This window comes from Phyllostomus hastatus, unplaced genomic scaffold, assembly GCF_019186645.2.
Source record: "Phyllostomus hastatus isolate PE091 unplaced genomic scaffold, TTU_PhHast_1.1 phas_contig_699, whole genome shotgun sequence".
In the NCBI taxonomy this organism is placed as follows: Eukaryota; Metazoa; Chordata; class Mammalia; order Chiroptera; family Phyllostomidae; genus Phyllostomus; species Phyllostomus hastatus.
The window spans coordinates 90147-107977 of NW_025333941.1; the positions used below are offsets into that span (position 1 = coordinate 90147).

The 17831-nt window shown below is 40.5% G+C and overlaps 1 protein-coding gene across 1 annotated transcript; it reads left to right on the forward strand.

Moving 5' to 3' along the window:
- Positions 1-9190: 9190 nt before the first annotated feature.
- LOC123825897 (carcinoembryonic antigen-related cell adhesion molecule 21-like) lies at positions 9191-12399 on the forward strand. Its single transcript, XM_045849550.1, has 2 exons — positions 9191-9275; positions 12122-12399. Exons 1-2 carry the CDS (start codon positions 9191-9193, stop codon positions 12397-12399), a joined length of 363 nt encoding a protein of 120 aa, XP_045705506.1.
- Positions 12400-17831: the final 5432 nt, after the last annotated feature.

Sequence of the window (17831 nt, forward strand, 5' to 3'; positions counted from 1 at the left end):
GGTGTTTTAGTGTTCTTAAGATATTGTCCCAGCAGTGGAATTGCTGGGTCAAAAGACAGATCCATGTTTAGTTTTCTGAGGAAGTTCCATACTGCTTTCAATAGTGGTTGTACCAGTCTGCAGTCCCACCGACAGTGCACTAGGGTCTCATTTTCTCCACAGCCTCTCCAACACTTGTTGTGTGTTGCTTTGTTTATGATGGCCATTCTCACAGGTGTGAAGTCATATCTCATTGTGGTTTTAATTTGCATCTCTCTGATAGCTAGCGATATTGAGCATCTTTTTGTGTGTCTTTGGATCCTCTGCATGTCCTCCTTGGAGAAGTGTCTTTTCAAGTCCTTTGTCCATTTTTTATTTGGGTTGCTTGTCTTCTTAGAGTGAAGTTATGTTAAGTTCTTTATATACTTTGAAGATAAAACCCTTGTCTGAGGTATCATTGGCAAATATATTTTTCTACACAGTTGGTTCTCTTTTTATTTTAATATTGTTTTCTTTAGCTGTGCAGAAGCTTTCAATTTTGATGAGATCCCATTTGTTTATTCTTTTTATTATGTTCCTTGCTCTAGGGGACATGTGAGTAAAAATGTTTCTGTGTGAAATATGTGAGATTTTCCTGCCTATGTTCTTCTCTAGTACTTTAATGCTGTCACAGCTTATATCTAAGTTTTTTATCCACCTTGTATTTATTTTTGTGTATGGTGTAAGTTGGAGCTTGAGTTTCATTTTTTTTTGCACATAGCTCTCCAGTTCTCCCAACACCATCTGTTGAAGAGGCTATTGTTATTCCATTTTATGTTGCTGCCCCCTTTGTCAAATATCAATTGACCATGGAGATTTAGGTTTATTTCTGGGGTCTCTGTTCTGTTCCACTGGTCCATGTGCCTGTTTTTATGCCAGTACCAGGCTGTTTTGATTACAGTGGCCTTGTAATATAGTTTAGTGTCAGGTATTGTCATTCCTCCTACTTTACTCTTCTTTCTCAAAATTGCAGCAGCTATTCAGGGTTGTTTATGGTTTCATATAAATTTTTGAAGTATTTGTTCCAATCTGTGAAATATGCCATTGGTACTTTAATAGGTATTGCATTGAATGTGGAAATTGCTTTGGGTAGTATGGATATTTTGATGATATTAATTCTTCCAATCCATGAACACGGTATTTATTTCCATTTGTTTATGTCTTCCTTGATTTCTTTCTACAGTGTTATGTAGTTTTCTGAACACAGGATTTTTACCGCTTTGGTTGGGTGTATTCCTAGTTATTTTATTTTTCTTTTTGCTATTTCAAATGGGATTTTTTTCTTGATTTCTGCTTCTGCTGTTTCATTGTTGGTGTACAGAAATGCCTTTGATTTCTGGATGTTGAATTTGTATCCTGCTGTTTTGCCAAATTCACTTATTAGGTCAAGCAGTTTTTTTTGGTGGAGTCTATGAGATTTTCTATGTACACTATCATTTAATCTGCAAACAGTGTCAGTTTTGTTCCCTCCTTTCTGATTTGGATGCCTTTTATTTCTTTTTCTTGTCTAATCGCTGTGACTAAAACTTCCAGTACTATATTGAATACAAGTGGTGAAAGTGGACAGCCTTGTCTTGTCCCTGATCTTAGTGGAAAAGATTTTACTTTTTGCCCATTGAGTATGATGTTGGCTGTAGGTTTCTTATATATGACCTTTATTATGTTGAGGGATGCTCCCTCTATTCCCACTTTGCCGAGTGTTTTTATCATAAACGGGTGCTGTACCTTATCAAATGTTTTTTTCTACAGCTATTGATAGTATCATGTGATTTTTGTCTTTGCTTTTGTATATGTGATGTATTACATTTACTGATTTGTGAATATTGTACCATCCTTGCATCCCTGGGATGAATCCCACTTGGTCATGGTGTATGATCTTTTTAATGTATTGTTGGATGAGGTTTGACAATATTTCATTGAGGATTTTAGTGTTTATATTCAACAGCGATATTGGCCTAAACTTTTCTTTCTTTGTTATGTCTTTATCTGGTTTTGGGATTAGGATGATGCTGGCTTCATAAAAAGAATTTGGGAGTCTTCTGTCATTCTGGATTTTTTTGGAATAGTCTGTGAAGGATAGGGGTTAGCTCTTCCTTAAATGCTTTGTAGAATTCTCCTGTGAAACCATCTGGTCCAGGGGTCTTGTGCATGGAGAGTTTTTTGATTACTGCTTCAATTTCATTTGCTGTTATTGGTCTGTTCAGGCTTTCTGCTTCTTCTTCATTGAGTTTTGGAAGATTATATTTTTGCAGAAATGTGTCCATTTCACTTAGGTTTTCAAATTTCTTGGCATACAGTTCTTCATAGTAATTTCTTACCATCCTTTGTATTTCTGTGGTATCAGTTGTAATCTCTCCTCTTTCATTTCTGGTTGTGTTTATTTGGGTCTTCTCTCTTTTTTTCTTGATGAGTCTGCTTAAAGGCTTGTCGATTTTGTTTATCTTTTCAAAGAACCAGCTCCTGGATTCATTGATCCTTAGAATTGTGCTTTTGGTCTCTATGTCATTTAATTCTGCTCTGATGTTGGTTATTTCGTTCCTTCTACTTGCTCTAGGCTGTCTTTGTTGTTGTTTCTCTAGTTCTTGTAGACATAGGGTTAGGTTTTTCCTTTGAAATGTTTCTATCTTTTTTAGGTATTGCTATGAACTTCCTTTTCAGGACTGCCTTAGCTGTCTCCCATATATTTTGGGTTGTTGTGAGTTCATTTTCATTTGTTTCTAGAAACCTTATGATTTCTTCCCTAATTTCATTCTTGACACATTCATTATTTAACAGCATGCTATTTAACCTCCGTGATTTTAAGTGTTTTTTTTTCCACCCCCCTTGGGGTTGGTTTCTAGTTCCAGTCCCTTGTGATCTGAGAAAATGCTTGGTATGGTTTCAATTTTTTTGAAATTCTTGAGGCTTGTTTCGTGTCCTACTGTGTGGTCTATCTTTGAAAATGCTCCATGTACATTTGGAAAAAAAATGTGTATTCACCTTCTTTGGGAAGGAGTGCTCTGTATATATCAGTTAAGTCCATTTCATCTAGGGCATTGTTCAATGCCACAATATCTTTGTTGATATTCTGTTTGAAAGATCTTTCCATTTTTTACAGTGGAGTTTTAAACCCCCCCACTATAATTGTGTTGCTGTCAATATCTTTCTTGAAGTCCTCTAAGATTTTCTTTATGTATTTGGGTGTGCCTATGCTGGGTGCATATATATTTACAATGTTTATGTATTCTTGGTGGATTCTTTTCTTGAGTATTATGAAGTGACCTTCTGGGTCTGTATTTTTGGCCCCTTTTTTTAAGTCTATTTTGTCTGATATGAGTATTGCTACCCTGGCTTTTTTTTTTTTGTCCATTTGCTTGGAAAATTTGTTTCCAGGCCTTCACTTTCAGCCTCTGCAGGTCTTTTATCCTGAGGTGGGTCTCTTGTAGGCAGCATATGTGTGGGTCATGCTTTTTTATCCATTCAGCTATTCTATGTGTTTTGATTGGAGCATTTAATCCATTTACTTTTAAGGTTATTATTGATAGGTACTTATTCATGGCCATTTATGTACCTGTGTTCCCCTCTCTCTCTCTCTTTCCCTACCTTTCCTTAAAGTAGTCCCTTTAGCATCTCTTGCAGAGCTGGTTTGGTGGAGGTGTATTCTCTTAGACTTCTTTTTTGTCTGGGAGACTTCATATTTGATCTTCTGTCTTGATTGAGAGCCTTGCTGGTTAAAATAGCCTTGGTTGCAGGCCTGTGGTTCTCAATTATTTGGAATATTTCTTGCCATTCTCTTCTGGCTTGGAGTGCTTTCATTGAGAAGTCAGCTGTTAACCTTATTGGGGCTCCCTTATATGTTACTTCCTGTTTCTCCCTTGCTGCCTTTAAGATTCTCTCTTTGTCTTGGAATTTTGCCGTTTTCATTATGATGCATCTTGAGGTGGGCCTCTTTGGGTTCCTCTTGATTGGAACTCTCTGTGTTTCCTGGATTTGTTTGCCTTTTTATCTCATCAAATTACGGAAGTTTCCCATCATTACTTTTCCAAATAGGTTTTCTATCCCTTGTTCTTCTTCTTCTCCTTTCAGTATCCTTATTATATGGGTATTATTACATTTTATATGGTCTTGCATTTCTCTTAATCCCTCTTCATTCTTTCTGAGCCTCTTTTCCTTTTCTTGCTCTTTCTGCATGTTTTCTTCTACTTTGTTCTCCAATTTGCTGATCCAATCTTCTGCTTTATCAATCCTGCTTTTCATTTCTTCTACTGTGTTCTTCACTTCAGAAATTGTATTCTTTATTTCTTCTTGGCCCTTGTTTTGATCATTTATATTTCCTTTTTCATGTTGATGTAGTTTTCAGTGAGTTCATTGTAGCTTCCCTGTAGTTTCTGGTAGCTCATTGTGAGCTCATTGAGCTTCCTGATAATCATTTCTTTGAACTTAGTATCTGATAGTTGAGTTGCTTCTATTTCATTTAGCATTCTTTCTGAGGCTTCCTCCTTTCCCTTTATTTGGGGATTGTTTCTTTGTCTTCTCATTGTTTGTGAGACTCTTCTTGTTAGCCTCTATTTCTTAAATTGATCTGTTCTGGTTCCCTGGGTTTATGATGTGAACTTCTGTCATAGAATACCTGTGAGATTCAGTGGTGCAGTCTTCTTTGGGTATCCTGGTGTTCAGAGCTTCCCCATACTCTTTTTTTGTGATCAGTTGGAGGAGTAAGGCAAAATGGTTTAAGACCGCAAGAGAGTATTCTATGATATTTACAGTAGCAACCAATAGAGAAGATTGGAGGTCCTTTGGCTATGTATAGTGTTAACTGTGATCTTCCACCCCACTAGCCACATTTTAGAAAGGATCAAAAGAAGATAAGACTCTTATTGGGGAGGAAAGGATTGTGAGTTGGATCTAGAAAGCAGTGAGGCTGTTGGAAGTCAGATTCTTAGGTAGGGTGAGAGTAAAGAAGAGTAAATATGTGTAGTGTATGAGAGAATAGAGTTAACCATTACAGTAATAGAGTTCAGTGAACCGCAAAGTGGGCTGAGTTCTAGGAGGGGTGTTGTGTAGTATTTACAATTGTATGGGATAGGTCTTATTTACAGTAATATTAGAGCAACAATCATATGGCAGAATCTATGCAATCTAGATAACAAGAATAGGGAGTATAGAACCTTGAGTAGTGTACTAATGGAACACAAATGAAGGATAGTAAATTAGCAATACACTATGAATGAGATAACAGGGGAAACCTATGAAACAACACAGTATAATCAGCCAAACAAAAAAGACTACAGAAAGAAGAGGAATACAAAAATACTATTAAAATAAAAAATGTAAGAATAATGAAAAAAGATAATTACAAATTTGCAGTAACTTGCAGGTTCAAAAAAAAAGGAAAAAGGAGGAGATGGAATGAAGAAGAGATAAATTTGGAAAGGAAGGAATGACACTAGGATGAAAGGAAGAGAAAGAAAAGGAATTGAGAGGTATAAAAATAATAAGAATTAAAAAAATAAAAGTTACTTAAAAAAAAGATAAAATCAAACAATCAAACAATGACAACAACAAGAACAAAACCTCTTGTTGGTTTCTAACTGGCCAAACCAGTTTTTCTGGTCTTGCTAGCTTCAACAGGCTGAGGGGTGATTGGAATGCGTTCTTCCCTTCCCGGTCAGAACTTAGTCAACCTCTCATGTACTGTCCCCAGGGCTAGCCCTGAGCTCTCCCAAGAGCCAGTCTGGTGCCTCTCTGCAGGGCTCTGAGTGTGGGTCTGGGCACTCCCAAGCATGCTCTTTGAAGCTCACCGCCATGGGCTCCCTGGCTCTGGGATCCAGTGTAGTGCCCGCGTCTGTTCTGGGTTCACAGTGTGCGCTCCGAGGATCCCAAGAGGGCACACACTTCCCCTGAGTTCACCACCATGGGCTCCAGGATCCTGCTAGCACCCATGCCTTTTCTGTGTTCAGTGCTGTGGGGTCTGGGTCTTCCACAAAACCACACTCTCTCCATGTTGGGGGTGTGGGCACACGGCTAGGCAGCCCTTGGTTGCACAAGCTGGGGCAAACATTTTTCCCAGGGCTATGCATGGGTCCTTGCAGCCCCTGTGTGATGCTCTCTCGGTCCTTACTCCTCACTGTGTGCCTTCAAGCAACGAGGCCTACCCCGGTGCTGCTCAATCCTTGTTTGGCCAGGGAGGGAGTAGTTGACTCGGCTCTCTCCTGAGTGCCCTGATGCAGACCCAGGAGCACCAGGCCTGGGGGCTGCAACCTCCCTGGTCCCCATGCTGATCCCTGGCCCCTTATTATCATGAAGCAGTCTCCTTACCATCTGGTTTTTCAATGTCCGCTATAATTTTTGATGTCCTATTTTCATAAATGTTGTGATATTGCTGGCCCCTTGATCTTTTCCTCCATAGATCAGTTAGTTTCTCTCCCATGCATAGGAGGAAGTGAAATCTGCTCCCTCCTACAATGCTGCCATCTTCCCCTCTCTTTCTCTCTCTCTCTCTCTACCTTGAGAGAGCCTGGGAGCACCTCCTGTCTCAGGGGGTTCTGTCCTGCTGTCTACTCCCTGCCTGGCATCACCCATGGGCAAGTCTGGTGATGACAAGGAATCTTCCCAGGGATAACTCAGAGGTTTTCCCAACAGCAAGCAGCACAAGGACAGGTCCTACAAACAGACTTGGAGAGGGGTGGTCTACCTGAAACTTCTCTTGAGAACCAGGCAGAACACAGGCACCTGACCTTTCACCACAGTCCATTCTTCCTGGGACACACAGGACACCTCCCACTTCACACCAAAAAACTGCTTTTCCTACTGAAAATTCTGGTTTTAAGATTTTATCCCTGGAAGCAAAGGTCAGTCTGCTGACAACCTGAGACAGAAGAATGGTCACCTCTGCAATTATCACCCAGCTTGACCACTTCTCATTCCCAGAGTTATTTCTGTTACCTTCATGGGGGAGAAGTAAAACTAGAGAGCTTTTGAGAACATGGGAAAGACTTGGTGTGCAGCGGGGTTTCTGTGTCACAAGCAAATAATCCTCTTATTGATGGTATCTAGGGCTTTCTGTGTAGTGCTGACAGACCCAAGCTAAAGACACAGCAGAGGCCAATGCTGGAATTATTGTGTCATCCTCTCAAGGCACCTGTGTTCTCATTAGCCTTGCTATTGCAAGTGAGCTCCACAAGCCAATATTAAGATCAACCTCCTTCCAGACCTTGTCAGAGTCTCTGGCCCACTGCACCCAGTTAGAATCTGTACTTTATGAGGATCTGGAGACTTCCCCTGTGCACAGGAGACCAGGAGAGCTGGTTCTTCTTTCACATCTAGGAATCTCATTCTGAATGGGCACCCACATTAGCTAAACAGCTGCTAAAGCTGTATATTTAAGGTGTCACCTGGGCATTGCAATGTTACAATGTTTCACAGGTGATTTGATGCAGAGCAGGAGTGACTTCCTTATGACATGTTTCTGTGACTTAGTTCAAGAACTACTCCTCTGAAGGGAAGAATAAAATGTGTGTGTGTGAGAGAGAGAGGGCTGTGTGAGAGACTACTGGACACCTGGCAGGAAGCTGTGGAGAAACCCCTGACCCCAGAAAGCCCAGGCTTGTGCTTTTCCAAATATAGCATAAGAGTGGGTGAATGTGTGTGTGTGTGTTTAAGCATGTGTGTATGTGTTTGCATGTGTGTTTATGTGGTGTTGAAAGACCTCAGGAGTTCCCAAGGGAACCAAATTATAACAGGGCAATACTGGTTAGAGGGAGAAAGGGTGGCACAAACTAGAGCAGGGAGCAGGATTGTCATGTGCATAGTCCCTGCCCCCAGCTCACATGACAAGAATCGTAATCTTGCCCCAGAATAAAGGTCAGCCCACAGGTAGGACACACAGCAGACTGCACCATTCTGGACAGAAGTGCCTGTGAACCTTACAGTACCTCAAGCTTCTCTCAAAAAGGCAGCCACTGAGCAGACAACATACACCATGGGGTCCCCTTCAGTCCCTACCCACAAAGGACTTGTCCACTGGCAAGGCCTCCTGCTGGTTGGTGAGTAGGAGACAATTCCTTGGGGTAGACTAAGAAACTAACAGAGAGACTGACTGGGATCTGCTTGAAAGGCCAATGCTCTGAGAAATGAGTGAAGGCTTCTGATTGGACCTGAGGGTAAAGGACAAAAGGGAAGAATAGATTGGGGAAGGGGGCTCAGCAAGAGGAAAAACTCATAATCTAAAAGTAGAGGGAAGCAGGAAAACATGGACTGCTTTTTATTTCCAGTTATTCATCACTGAATATAGAGTTATGAAAACTAGTAACAATAATAATTATTTATGTCAGGAATCACAAGAAAAATTAAACCAGGGGCACTAGGCGTTTTCTTTACCACAAACCACAGAAATAGGCAAATAAACTCCAGGAGTTACAGCACTCATTCATTCATCCCCATCAATTTTCAAGCTGTTGCAGATACTGAAGGTACTAGAACAGAGAAGCCCTGCCCTCAGAAAGTCCATGTTCTATGGAGGAGAGAGGGATAAGGAAATATCTAGATGTGAGGTCTGGTGTCCACAACTGCCATGAAAAAAAAAACAGAGGACAGGTTAGAAAGTGAGGGCAGAGAATCTTTAGAGAAAGTAGTCAGCAAAAATGTCTTTCAAAAACTGCCCCTGAGTTTCAGAAGGGGTCTAATCATAGTGAGACGGTGACCAAAACAAACACGTGGAGAAAAGAATTTGAAACAGAAAAAATAACAGCTTCAGAGGTGCTGAAGTAATGGGGTTCATGCTGTTGACCTTGACCATGGGAGACACACATTCACCTACAGACCAAGGCTGAGAGATAAAGAGACTCACTCAGGATTCAGGGCCTCATCTCTCTGTCCCAATACATAGATGCAAATATTAATCCATTTTTTTTCTTATTTCCTAGTTTCACTCATAACCTCCTGGAGCCTGCCCACCACAGCTGAAATCAGCATTGAGTCAACCTGTGCTACCGAAGGGATAGATGCAGTTCTGCATATCCACAATAAGACTCCTGAGGTTGTAGGCATCGTGTGGTACAAGGGGGAAGGAGAGGACCAAAATAATGTAATCTCATTTTTTATTAAGACATCAAGTTTTCATTTAAGTGGTCCTGAAAACAACGGACGGCAAATATTAAAGGATGATGGATCTTTGCTGTTGAAGAAGGTCACCATGGAGGATGCAGGAACATACACCGTAGTGGCCCACTTTCCAAATTCAGAAGCAGAAATAGGGTTTGGGCAACTTGATGTATATGGTGAGTGATTTCTTTCTGATGACTGGGGATTGGGTCAGGTGATGCCTACTTCACACACAGGACTGACAGCCCTGGACACTACCTCCATTCCACTCTGCATTTTGTTTTAGGTTCGGTTTTGACATTTAATGCAGGATACACAGATTATAGACAAACTTCTGAATATCTCAGTTCTCTTTCCAAATTGCAGCCCTGCAGATAGTCACTGCAGATAGAAGGGTCAGTCTGATGAGAGTAACTCAGCAGAGGGAGACCACTCTCAGTTCAGCCCCCTTAAGCATGTTCCTGTGAACTTGACCTGAAGCTGACCCCCCTATACTAGGTCAGAGCATGGTCTGAGAGGCTTCCTGATATTCATACAGAGCTCAGTTCAGAATTCCTTCCCCAGAACCTTGTGCCAGGGCTCTTGATGCCAGGGATGCAAGGCAGCCTCTGCCAGGTTGGGTTTGGCATCCTCAAAAGTGCTGAGTGTGTAATAATGGTTTAATGGGACTGAGTCATAAGGCTTCTGAGCCTGTCACCAGTGTTGGCTCAGGCCCAAGATTCACATCTTGGCAGAAATGGAATTTGGCATCACCTGAGTCTGTGTGTGGAAAACACAGTTAGACAATGTTTGTGGATATAGCTGACTGTCCTGGGGGACTTAGGAAGGTTCCAAAAAAGTTCAACATGTCCAGAAAGAAACTGAGGAAAAGAAGAAGCTCCTGGAAGGTCCTCATTCACAAAGAATCAGCCCAGACCAGTAATAGATGTGGAAGTCGATCAATAAGAGATGCTTTGTTTTAGCAGGTCTTCTATTTCAGGATTTAAGTCAGCTACTGACAATATTTTACAGTTAATATACTGGCAGCCTTCTTCATTGAGAACAAACTGAGGTACAGGAAGATGCAGTCACTACAGCAGGGTTGCACAGAATATGAGAAGCTCATCAGAGTCACTCTTGGGCTGTCTGTAGCCATAGACTTAATTTTTCTACCTTGGGGACCATAAAAGAGGGTCTTTGGATTCTAAACGGAAAAAAAAAAACTCCTTCAGAGGCTTTGTATTAAGTGTCTTCAGCTCATAAGAATGCAATTTGGTCTGCGGAGTGAAAAAATGGAGAAACAATCTATTTTTACTCTAGAGGAAAACTACTTGGAGTAACAATCAGAATCACTGTATAGATCACCCAGACATCCTCCTCAGGTGGCCTAGTCACACCTTCCTGCACTGGATTTGGCATGAATTATTTGTTTCGTGTTTTGGTGCAAACTCTCACGGCAGATGTAAAGCGAATGACTTTGTCTTCTCACTCCCGACTCTACCCCTGAAACTAGCTCAGGGACGAATAAGTAACAAACACTCAGTTTTTGTTGCTGAATTAGGAAGAAATAAATGGGGAAGGAGTGAGTGAAATAAATAAATGATCCAACATCACTTCGGAGCCTGGAACCTAAATACAGAGTCCTTTAAAATCCGGCCCTGAGGACAGCCTTTCTGTGCCCTGAGAAACAAAGATCATCATCTCAGATACTTTCCTTTTTTATTCCCTAAGAAAATAGTTTTTCTTTCAATTAGTCTTAGGCCCTAGGCTATTAATCATCATTTCACACACAAAATAATTTTTAATTTTTCCACATTTTTATATCATGGCCGCCTTACACCAACTGCAATAATCACCAGAATTTCAGGAAGTCAGTGCTCCCATTTGTTGTAAGTCACTCATTTTCCTTTTGCACAAGTCCTCACTGGCTGTTAGGTGAGAGAGAAAAACTTTCATAGTCATGGGCAGAGCACTTGTGTCTGCTGACATTACCAGATTCTGCCTGTCATTTTTTTTTTGTTTGCTAAATCATTTCTTGGACCCTGATCATCATTCATTGCCTCACTGGATCATTTCAGTCACACTACCTGGAAAGACCTGACCCACATTTCGGTCCAGAGGCCTGAGTTGTCAACTTACCACCTGCTTGCTTCTGGGATGTATCTGTTGTTTCACACACACCCCAGTCTCTAGGATGTCCTGGGAAATGGTGACCCACAGAAATAAACTTCGGCTGGGTGGCAGAAGTCTGTGCAGCTGCAAGGAAAGGCTTCTGGTCTACCAGGAAGTAAGGTGGACTGAGAAGTATTGTGTTAGCTCTGGGCTGTTAAGTATGGCCTTTATTATATGAATAGTTTCCTTCTATTCCTACAGCCAATATCCCTTGGTGAAACCTTAACTACTTCCCTCTAGAGATTAATTGTACCATTATATTGGCTCAGTAGGCAAGGAAATAAAGTCTTGTTCAGTGTAAGAAGCCTTTTAGATAGAAATCCTCATGGTGTAAACCATGAAAAGTGCATTGGGCCATCCTTTCTGCCTAATAATTTTTTAACAAAAGCTGAATGCTTTTCTACTTGCTATAAACTTCCCTTGGCCCCACAGATGGACAAAGGTGGTAAACTTGCCCTCCCCAAAGTATATAAATCTTCACATAAGGAATGAACCCTGAAGTTTGGTGAAGTCAAAAAAGGTTCTAGGAAAAGATCAATAAAACTCATGAGAGAAAAATTGTACCTGATGATGAGGTTATGAACCATATGCACTGGGAAGGGGTTTTGTGTGCTGCTACTACAGAGAAGAGTGGGGGAACAGGTATAGAATTCCCCTGAGGTTATATGGGCTCAGAGAGGAGGTGCAACTTTCACTTTACATACTGTCACCTGAACTTAGACAATGTTCTTTCTGCAAATGTCAGGACCACACACTGGTGACCTTTATATAGCTCACTGTGGACTCTGAGTGGTGGAGATCTCTGAGGAAGGAGCATGGCTCCATGTCTCAAACACATTCTCAAAGATTCACATTCTCTATTTCTCTACAGAGCATCTGAGAGTGCCCGTGCTCATAGCCAGCAGCTATGGAGTCATAGAGAATGAAGAGTATGTGGTCTTGACCTGCTACACAAATGGACTCTCTGTCCAGTGGCTGTTCAATGGCACGAATCTGCAGTTCACAAACAGAATGAAGCTATCTTGGAACAGCAGAAGACTCACCATAGACCCAGTCAAGAGGGAAGATGCTGGGATTTACAAGTGTAAAACATCAAACCCCATCATGTGGGTTGAAAGTCGGCCCCTTGAACTGCATGTGTTATATTAGCGACCCTCCTTCCTTCCTCTGTGTTATTGAACTCTAAATCAAGTTTCTTTGCATTATTATAATATATTTGTTTGCAGATGAATAGTTCTTAAAAGATATACATTAAGTCAATAAACACTCAAAAATGTGAGCTGACATTGTCATTATTGTTGACTTAAGGTCACATTTCAAACCAACACCTGCTTTGATTTGGTCTCATTTGTAGCATGTCCACAGTGAAGTTAACACTGTGTCCCTCAGAGAATGAGCAGTGGTTGTATGACAGCCAAAGGGAGCAGGTGATGAGCTCACAGAATCTGAGCTCTGTCAGTTCTCCATGCAAACATGGGGTGCACCTGGTCACTGCTCTAGACAATGGGAATGGACAAGAGGATGCCTGTGTGGGTAGCAACACTGATCTTAAGTTTCTCTTAGATACCTTTCAAAAGATTTTTAAAGTCTCCAGTATTGTTATTTATATGTCAATAAAACTAGTTTAGTACATTTCTGTTCTTTCTATTAATAAGATGTAATTGGAAACTTTGGTAATAAAGCCAGGACTTTAGCCCAAAAGTCTTAGTTCAGAACAATGCCCATGAAATTACAAATGAACGCATAGTTTATGAAGCTAAGTTTGATCTCTTGGAATTTTGTTACCTCCTGGAGAACAGTATATCACTCAAAGCTAGAGAGACTATAGGTGAAGTGAAGGTAAAGCTCCTTAACCTCAAGTGACAAATCTCCTACCATGTGTTCTGTAGAAAAATCTTCCTCAGGGCAAACCAAGGGGTGAAATCAGTTCCTCTGCTCTTAGGTAACTAATGAGGTCAAATCTTGCAAGTCCAGCCATGTTGTAGGATCAAGTACACATTTCTTCCTTAGGAATTATGTTTGAAGAGAGGAAGTGTTACTGTAGATTAAAATATAATTTCTAAATGGAAATCTCCAAAAGCACAGTATTCTGGGAGATCAGATTCTGGCTCTGTTCAGGGACTCTCAGTTATTTTGCACTTATTTATAAATTACAATAACTGATGGAGATGAAAACTGGGTTTTGGCTGAAAGAGATGTAGTCGTGTTTCCCTCCACTGTTCAGAAAGCAGTTTTTTTAATGAATCAGAGGCCTTCATGTTCCTCAGAGTCAATGACCTTTACACAGGTTCTCCCTGATTACAGGCCTCTGACTTCCACACTTCTAGAGCATTTCCTTCAGAAATAGAATTGCAATTTGTGATTGCTGATTATTTTAGTGCCCATTTGGAATGCACATGGCTCTCCTTTAAATGTTCTTGCCAGTGTAATGATTCAAAGTGTATCTATCTCAAGGGCATATGCCAGTGACTTTAAATTTAATCCTCCTGGTGTCTTGTGTCTCATCTCTCTGGGAGGGTAGAAGATTAACTTGTGTGAAGACCTCTGAAAGCACGAGGTAAAAAGTCATACTGGGAAGACTTCATGAAATGCTTTACTTTATATTTACTTTTTGGTAAGGTCAAATAGCAAACAGAGGAGTCTTTGATTCTTTATCTTTTTCTTAAAATCTTTTCAGCCATCTCTTTCAAGGGTGTTGCTTTCTGGCTCCCTGTACTAATGCATGGTCTTTAGTAAAGTCTTGTCTTCCCTTATTAAATATGTTTCATGCATCTTTCACTCTGCCATAACCTAATTTTAATTAGCAAATCTTTTCACCTTGTTCAGAGTTCCCATCCTTAACTGACTTTCAAATTTCCCAATTAAAAAAAAATGGCTGCAATTTTTTAAGTAACTGTTTTCAGTTGCCCTGCCTGCCTTCTGAATTAGTTTCCATAGCCAAAGGTGACCTGACTGCCCAGATTTCTCTCAGGATGAGTTTGCCTTGAAGTGGCCTTTGTCTTAGAACATTATAGAAAGGGCACATGTGAACCTCTGCACCTCTGCAGTGGCCTACCCATCAACAATGTTTGCATTGTACATACATTTTCATTCACCTTCATGAAAAAGATTATGGAGGTTTGAAAACTATTCTCACATGAACCCAAACATGTCTACTATACATGCAGGTCCCTGTGACATCAGCCACTGCAGGCCTGCAGTGGGATACCCTGTTTTGTACCTCCTTTGACTTGGAACTCAGGGCACAAATCAGTGTCTTTTTCTACGATTTCTCTGTTATGTTTACAATGTCCACACCTCTACTTTTAGTGTCTACAAACAGACTTGGAAATGGGAAATAAATCTATTTTCTGGTCTATTTTTAAATCCTACTTGGGTCCTCTGAGGCATTGGACTTAATCCTCTGGTCAGAGGTGGATGGTGGGTAGGCAGAGTTGTGCATACAGGGCAGTCAAAAAGAAATAGGATCTGCTCAGGGTCCTGATAGGAAAGTAAAAGTATATGGGTTTTGTGTATTAGGCATTGCATGAATTAAAGAGGACATAAGAAGGTGATTGAAGAGGATTTTGTTAATTAAGGAAGCTCAGCATGGGGCTGAGGCATACAAGTAAGGGGTTGACCTTAGTGATGAGGGAGGGACCACTGTAGCTGGTGCAGTTAAGAGAGGAGAGCCATTCTCCCAGACTTGGATAGGCATGTGCAGAAAGACACAGGGACAGGAGAAAGAATAAGGTTTTGAAGATTCATATTAGTGTTCTAAGATTAACAGAAGAGGGAAAACCAGATGTACTAGGCAACAAATGTTATGAAACAGGAGACATGGGATAAGGATCAAGGGAGACATGAGATGAGCACCCTGTTGGGGACTAGGATTCTAAGGAGTGATGAAAGTTTGTAAGATTGGGAACATGAGGACAGAAATTTTAGTCAGGAAGGTAGTTGGAGGGTGTGGTAGTCAGACTAGCAAAGGGGTTGCAATGGAGCCCAGAAAAGGTAGGGAATGAAGAGCAGGCCTGAGGATGAGGATGCAATTGAAGGTCAAAGGTGTCTACTCTCTGTTTCAACACAGTGGAAACATGTGGAGCAGGCTCTCAAAGTGTGGTCTGAGGGCTTTTGTTTCCACATGGCCTTGGAGAGTTGTGAATAACTAAAATTAAATCCCATAACATGAGACTTGCCTCAGCTGAGTCAACAAGTAGGCCATATTTTAGGGGATTTGTGTTTTAGTAAGTTGACTAATTGTCTGGGGAGAGGCAAACATGGTGACTGATGGTATGTGCGGTTGCGAGGGGGAATTGAGGGTCAGAATTAACTTGGAGTGGAAATATTGACTTTTTTGTTGAAAGTGATAATGAACTTCTTGTGATTCCATGATGAAAGCTATGCAACAGGCCGCTTGCTGAAGCAATGGGTGTTAATAATCTGGGCCACCTGCCCTTGTCTAATCCAGATCTATCACTTCTATTGGTGATGGACACTGCTCTTCCTATTTGACCTTTACATAGCTGCATTCAATAGAACCACAATCTGAGGAGTTCTGTCTACCTGATGACATTACAGTCCATATTTAGACAATATGACTCCTTTGGGAATTAAAAGCTAGTCAGGAGCTATTGCAGTATTGCTGTAGAAGGCTTGGCCTTGCACTGAAGCCTAGAATTCTGAATGTCATTCTCTTAATGGTCAAACCATAGGGTTCATAAAGCACCTTTCATTCTTCTAAGTAACTGAATGGAAGTAGAAATACAACAGCATGTCTTTTACTCTGGAGAGTAAATCCAGCATAGCCCAGACTATGTGACAGATCCCTGAATGTTCACAGAAGTGGATGTAATGCTTTGCATAAACCATGATCCTTTCAGCTGAACGTTTCCCTGGTGTCACTGGTATCACTAATGTCATTGTCTGAAAAGTATCAACATTGGTAGGCATTCACTTCCACCCTTCAAAGCCCATGTGTCTACTGAGGCATTTAGAAAAGTTGCTCTTTTAATCATTTCTAGCAAGAAAGCCTTTAGTTCAAACCATTAAGGATGATAGTAGTAGTAAGTGTGTATGGCTTTTGTGACTTGAGTTTGGTGTGAAATTGATGTGGAAGATGAATACATTAATTTGCCCTGCTGGGAAGGTTTAGCTTCATGGGTTCACACTCTGTGCAGTCACTAAGAGCTGCTGGTAGGTTTAATACTCTGCCTTCACCATCCTGAAAAGTTTATTGACTTTTCAAGGAGGAGTTCCGCATTTACTTGACAGTGATTTTTTCTGGTTTGGCTCCTAGGCACAGTGTAGGGCTGAAAAAATGTTTGACCCTAAAGGGAGGTGCCATTTTAAATGTGATCACCAGAGGACACCACCTGTGCAAAGTAAACGGGGTGTGGGGTATGAAGAGATGGAGGAGTTTTGACTTTTATCTATACAATTTGTGTCACTACAAGTGTCTAATGAGCAGAACTATTTCACCCTCACCTCTCCAGCTCACAGAAGGTAAGCTCTTCATCTCTGATGTACTTCAAGATTCAAATTTAAAGGAAACTCAGTTGGTGGCTCAAATGTGAATAGATTTAAACACACACAATAAAGTCTACACTAAATAGCGTTCTTTTGAAAAATACTGGAAAGTCAGGAGGAGAAGTTTGATGTATAAATGTTCACATAGTGTGTGTGTGTGTGTGTGTGTGTGTGTGTGTGTGTGTGTGTTGGTGATGGACAGAAAAGCAGCTGAGCATCTTTCAAGGAGGATCTTGTATATATAATGCATAAAGGAGAAAAATTAGTGAGCACCCTGAAAAAATGTAATGTAGAGAAGACTTAAGTTCTCCCCAGAGAAATTTCTTATTTTGGGGCAGATGTTTTCAGCATGGCCCAGAGAAGACAGAGCCTTCCTGTGATCACTTTGAGCATCACACACCGAGATACAGGGATTACCACAGCAATGTCCATTGTGGTCACAAATGTAAGAAAGAACATTTAACATGAGGTAGTTGGGAATTGGCTCTGTTCACAGTGTGAAAACCAAACACAAAATCATTTAATGCTTCAAATTAGGTGGGAGTCAAAATCTACTATGAGGGTTTAGGTGTTCACTCAAAAAAGATATGTCCTCTCTAGTCCTTACACATGGGTTAAGATTTGTTTGAGGAAAACCAAAGTTCTCAGCTCTTGGTCCAAATTATAAATGATGGGTACTGACCTATTCTCTGATAGGATTGTTTTGTTTGTATTTGATATTAGGATCATAGAATTAAAAAAAAATTATAATCCTTGGTATATGAACCACCCCATGAATGGTCTGCCTTCATTTTGTAGAAAAATATTATTTATTTTCTCTAAAAAAATAAGAAACATTTTGTATTGCTAAGTGGAAAGATGGGAAAAGTCCTTGAAATAAAGATTTAAAAGGAACCTTATTGATTGTGCATCATTCTCTTCAAATCACACATATGTAACTGTTTTTAAACTATTGTCTACTGTAGAAATTACTTCATTAGACAAACCAAAATAATTTCTTTTTAAAGATAAATAATACATAAATAAATAATTTTTTAGCCAATACACTGGCAGAAAAGTTCCAAAAACATTAA

What these genes read in the sequence shown, in the direction of transcription:
- LOC123825897 (XM_045849550.1), top strand. Translation starts at nt 9,191, where the DNA reads ATGGAGGATGCAGGAACATACACCGTAGTGGCCCACTTTCCAAATTCA. An exon ending in TGGGCAACTTGATGTATATG is followed by an intron (nt 9,276 to 12,121) that starts GTGAGTGATTTC and finishes ATTTCTCTACAG; the next exon opens with AGCATCTGAGAGTGCCCGTG.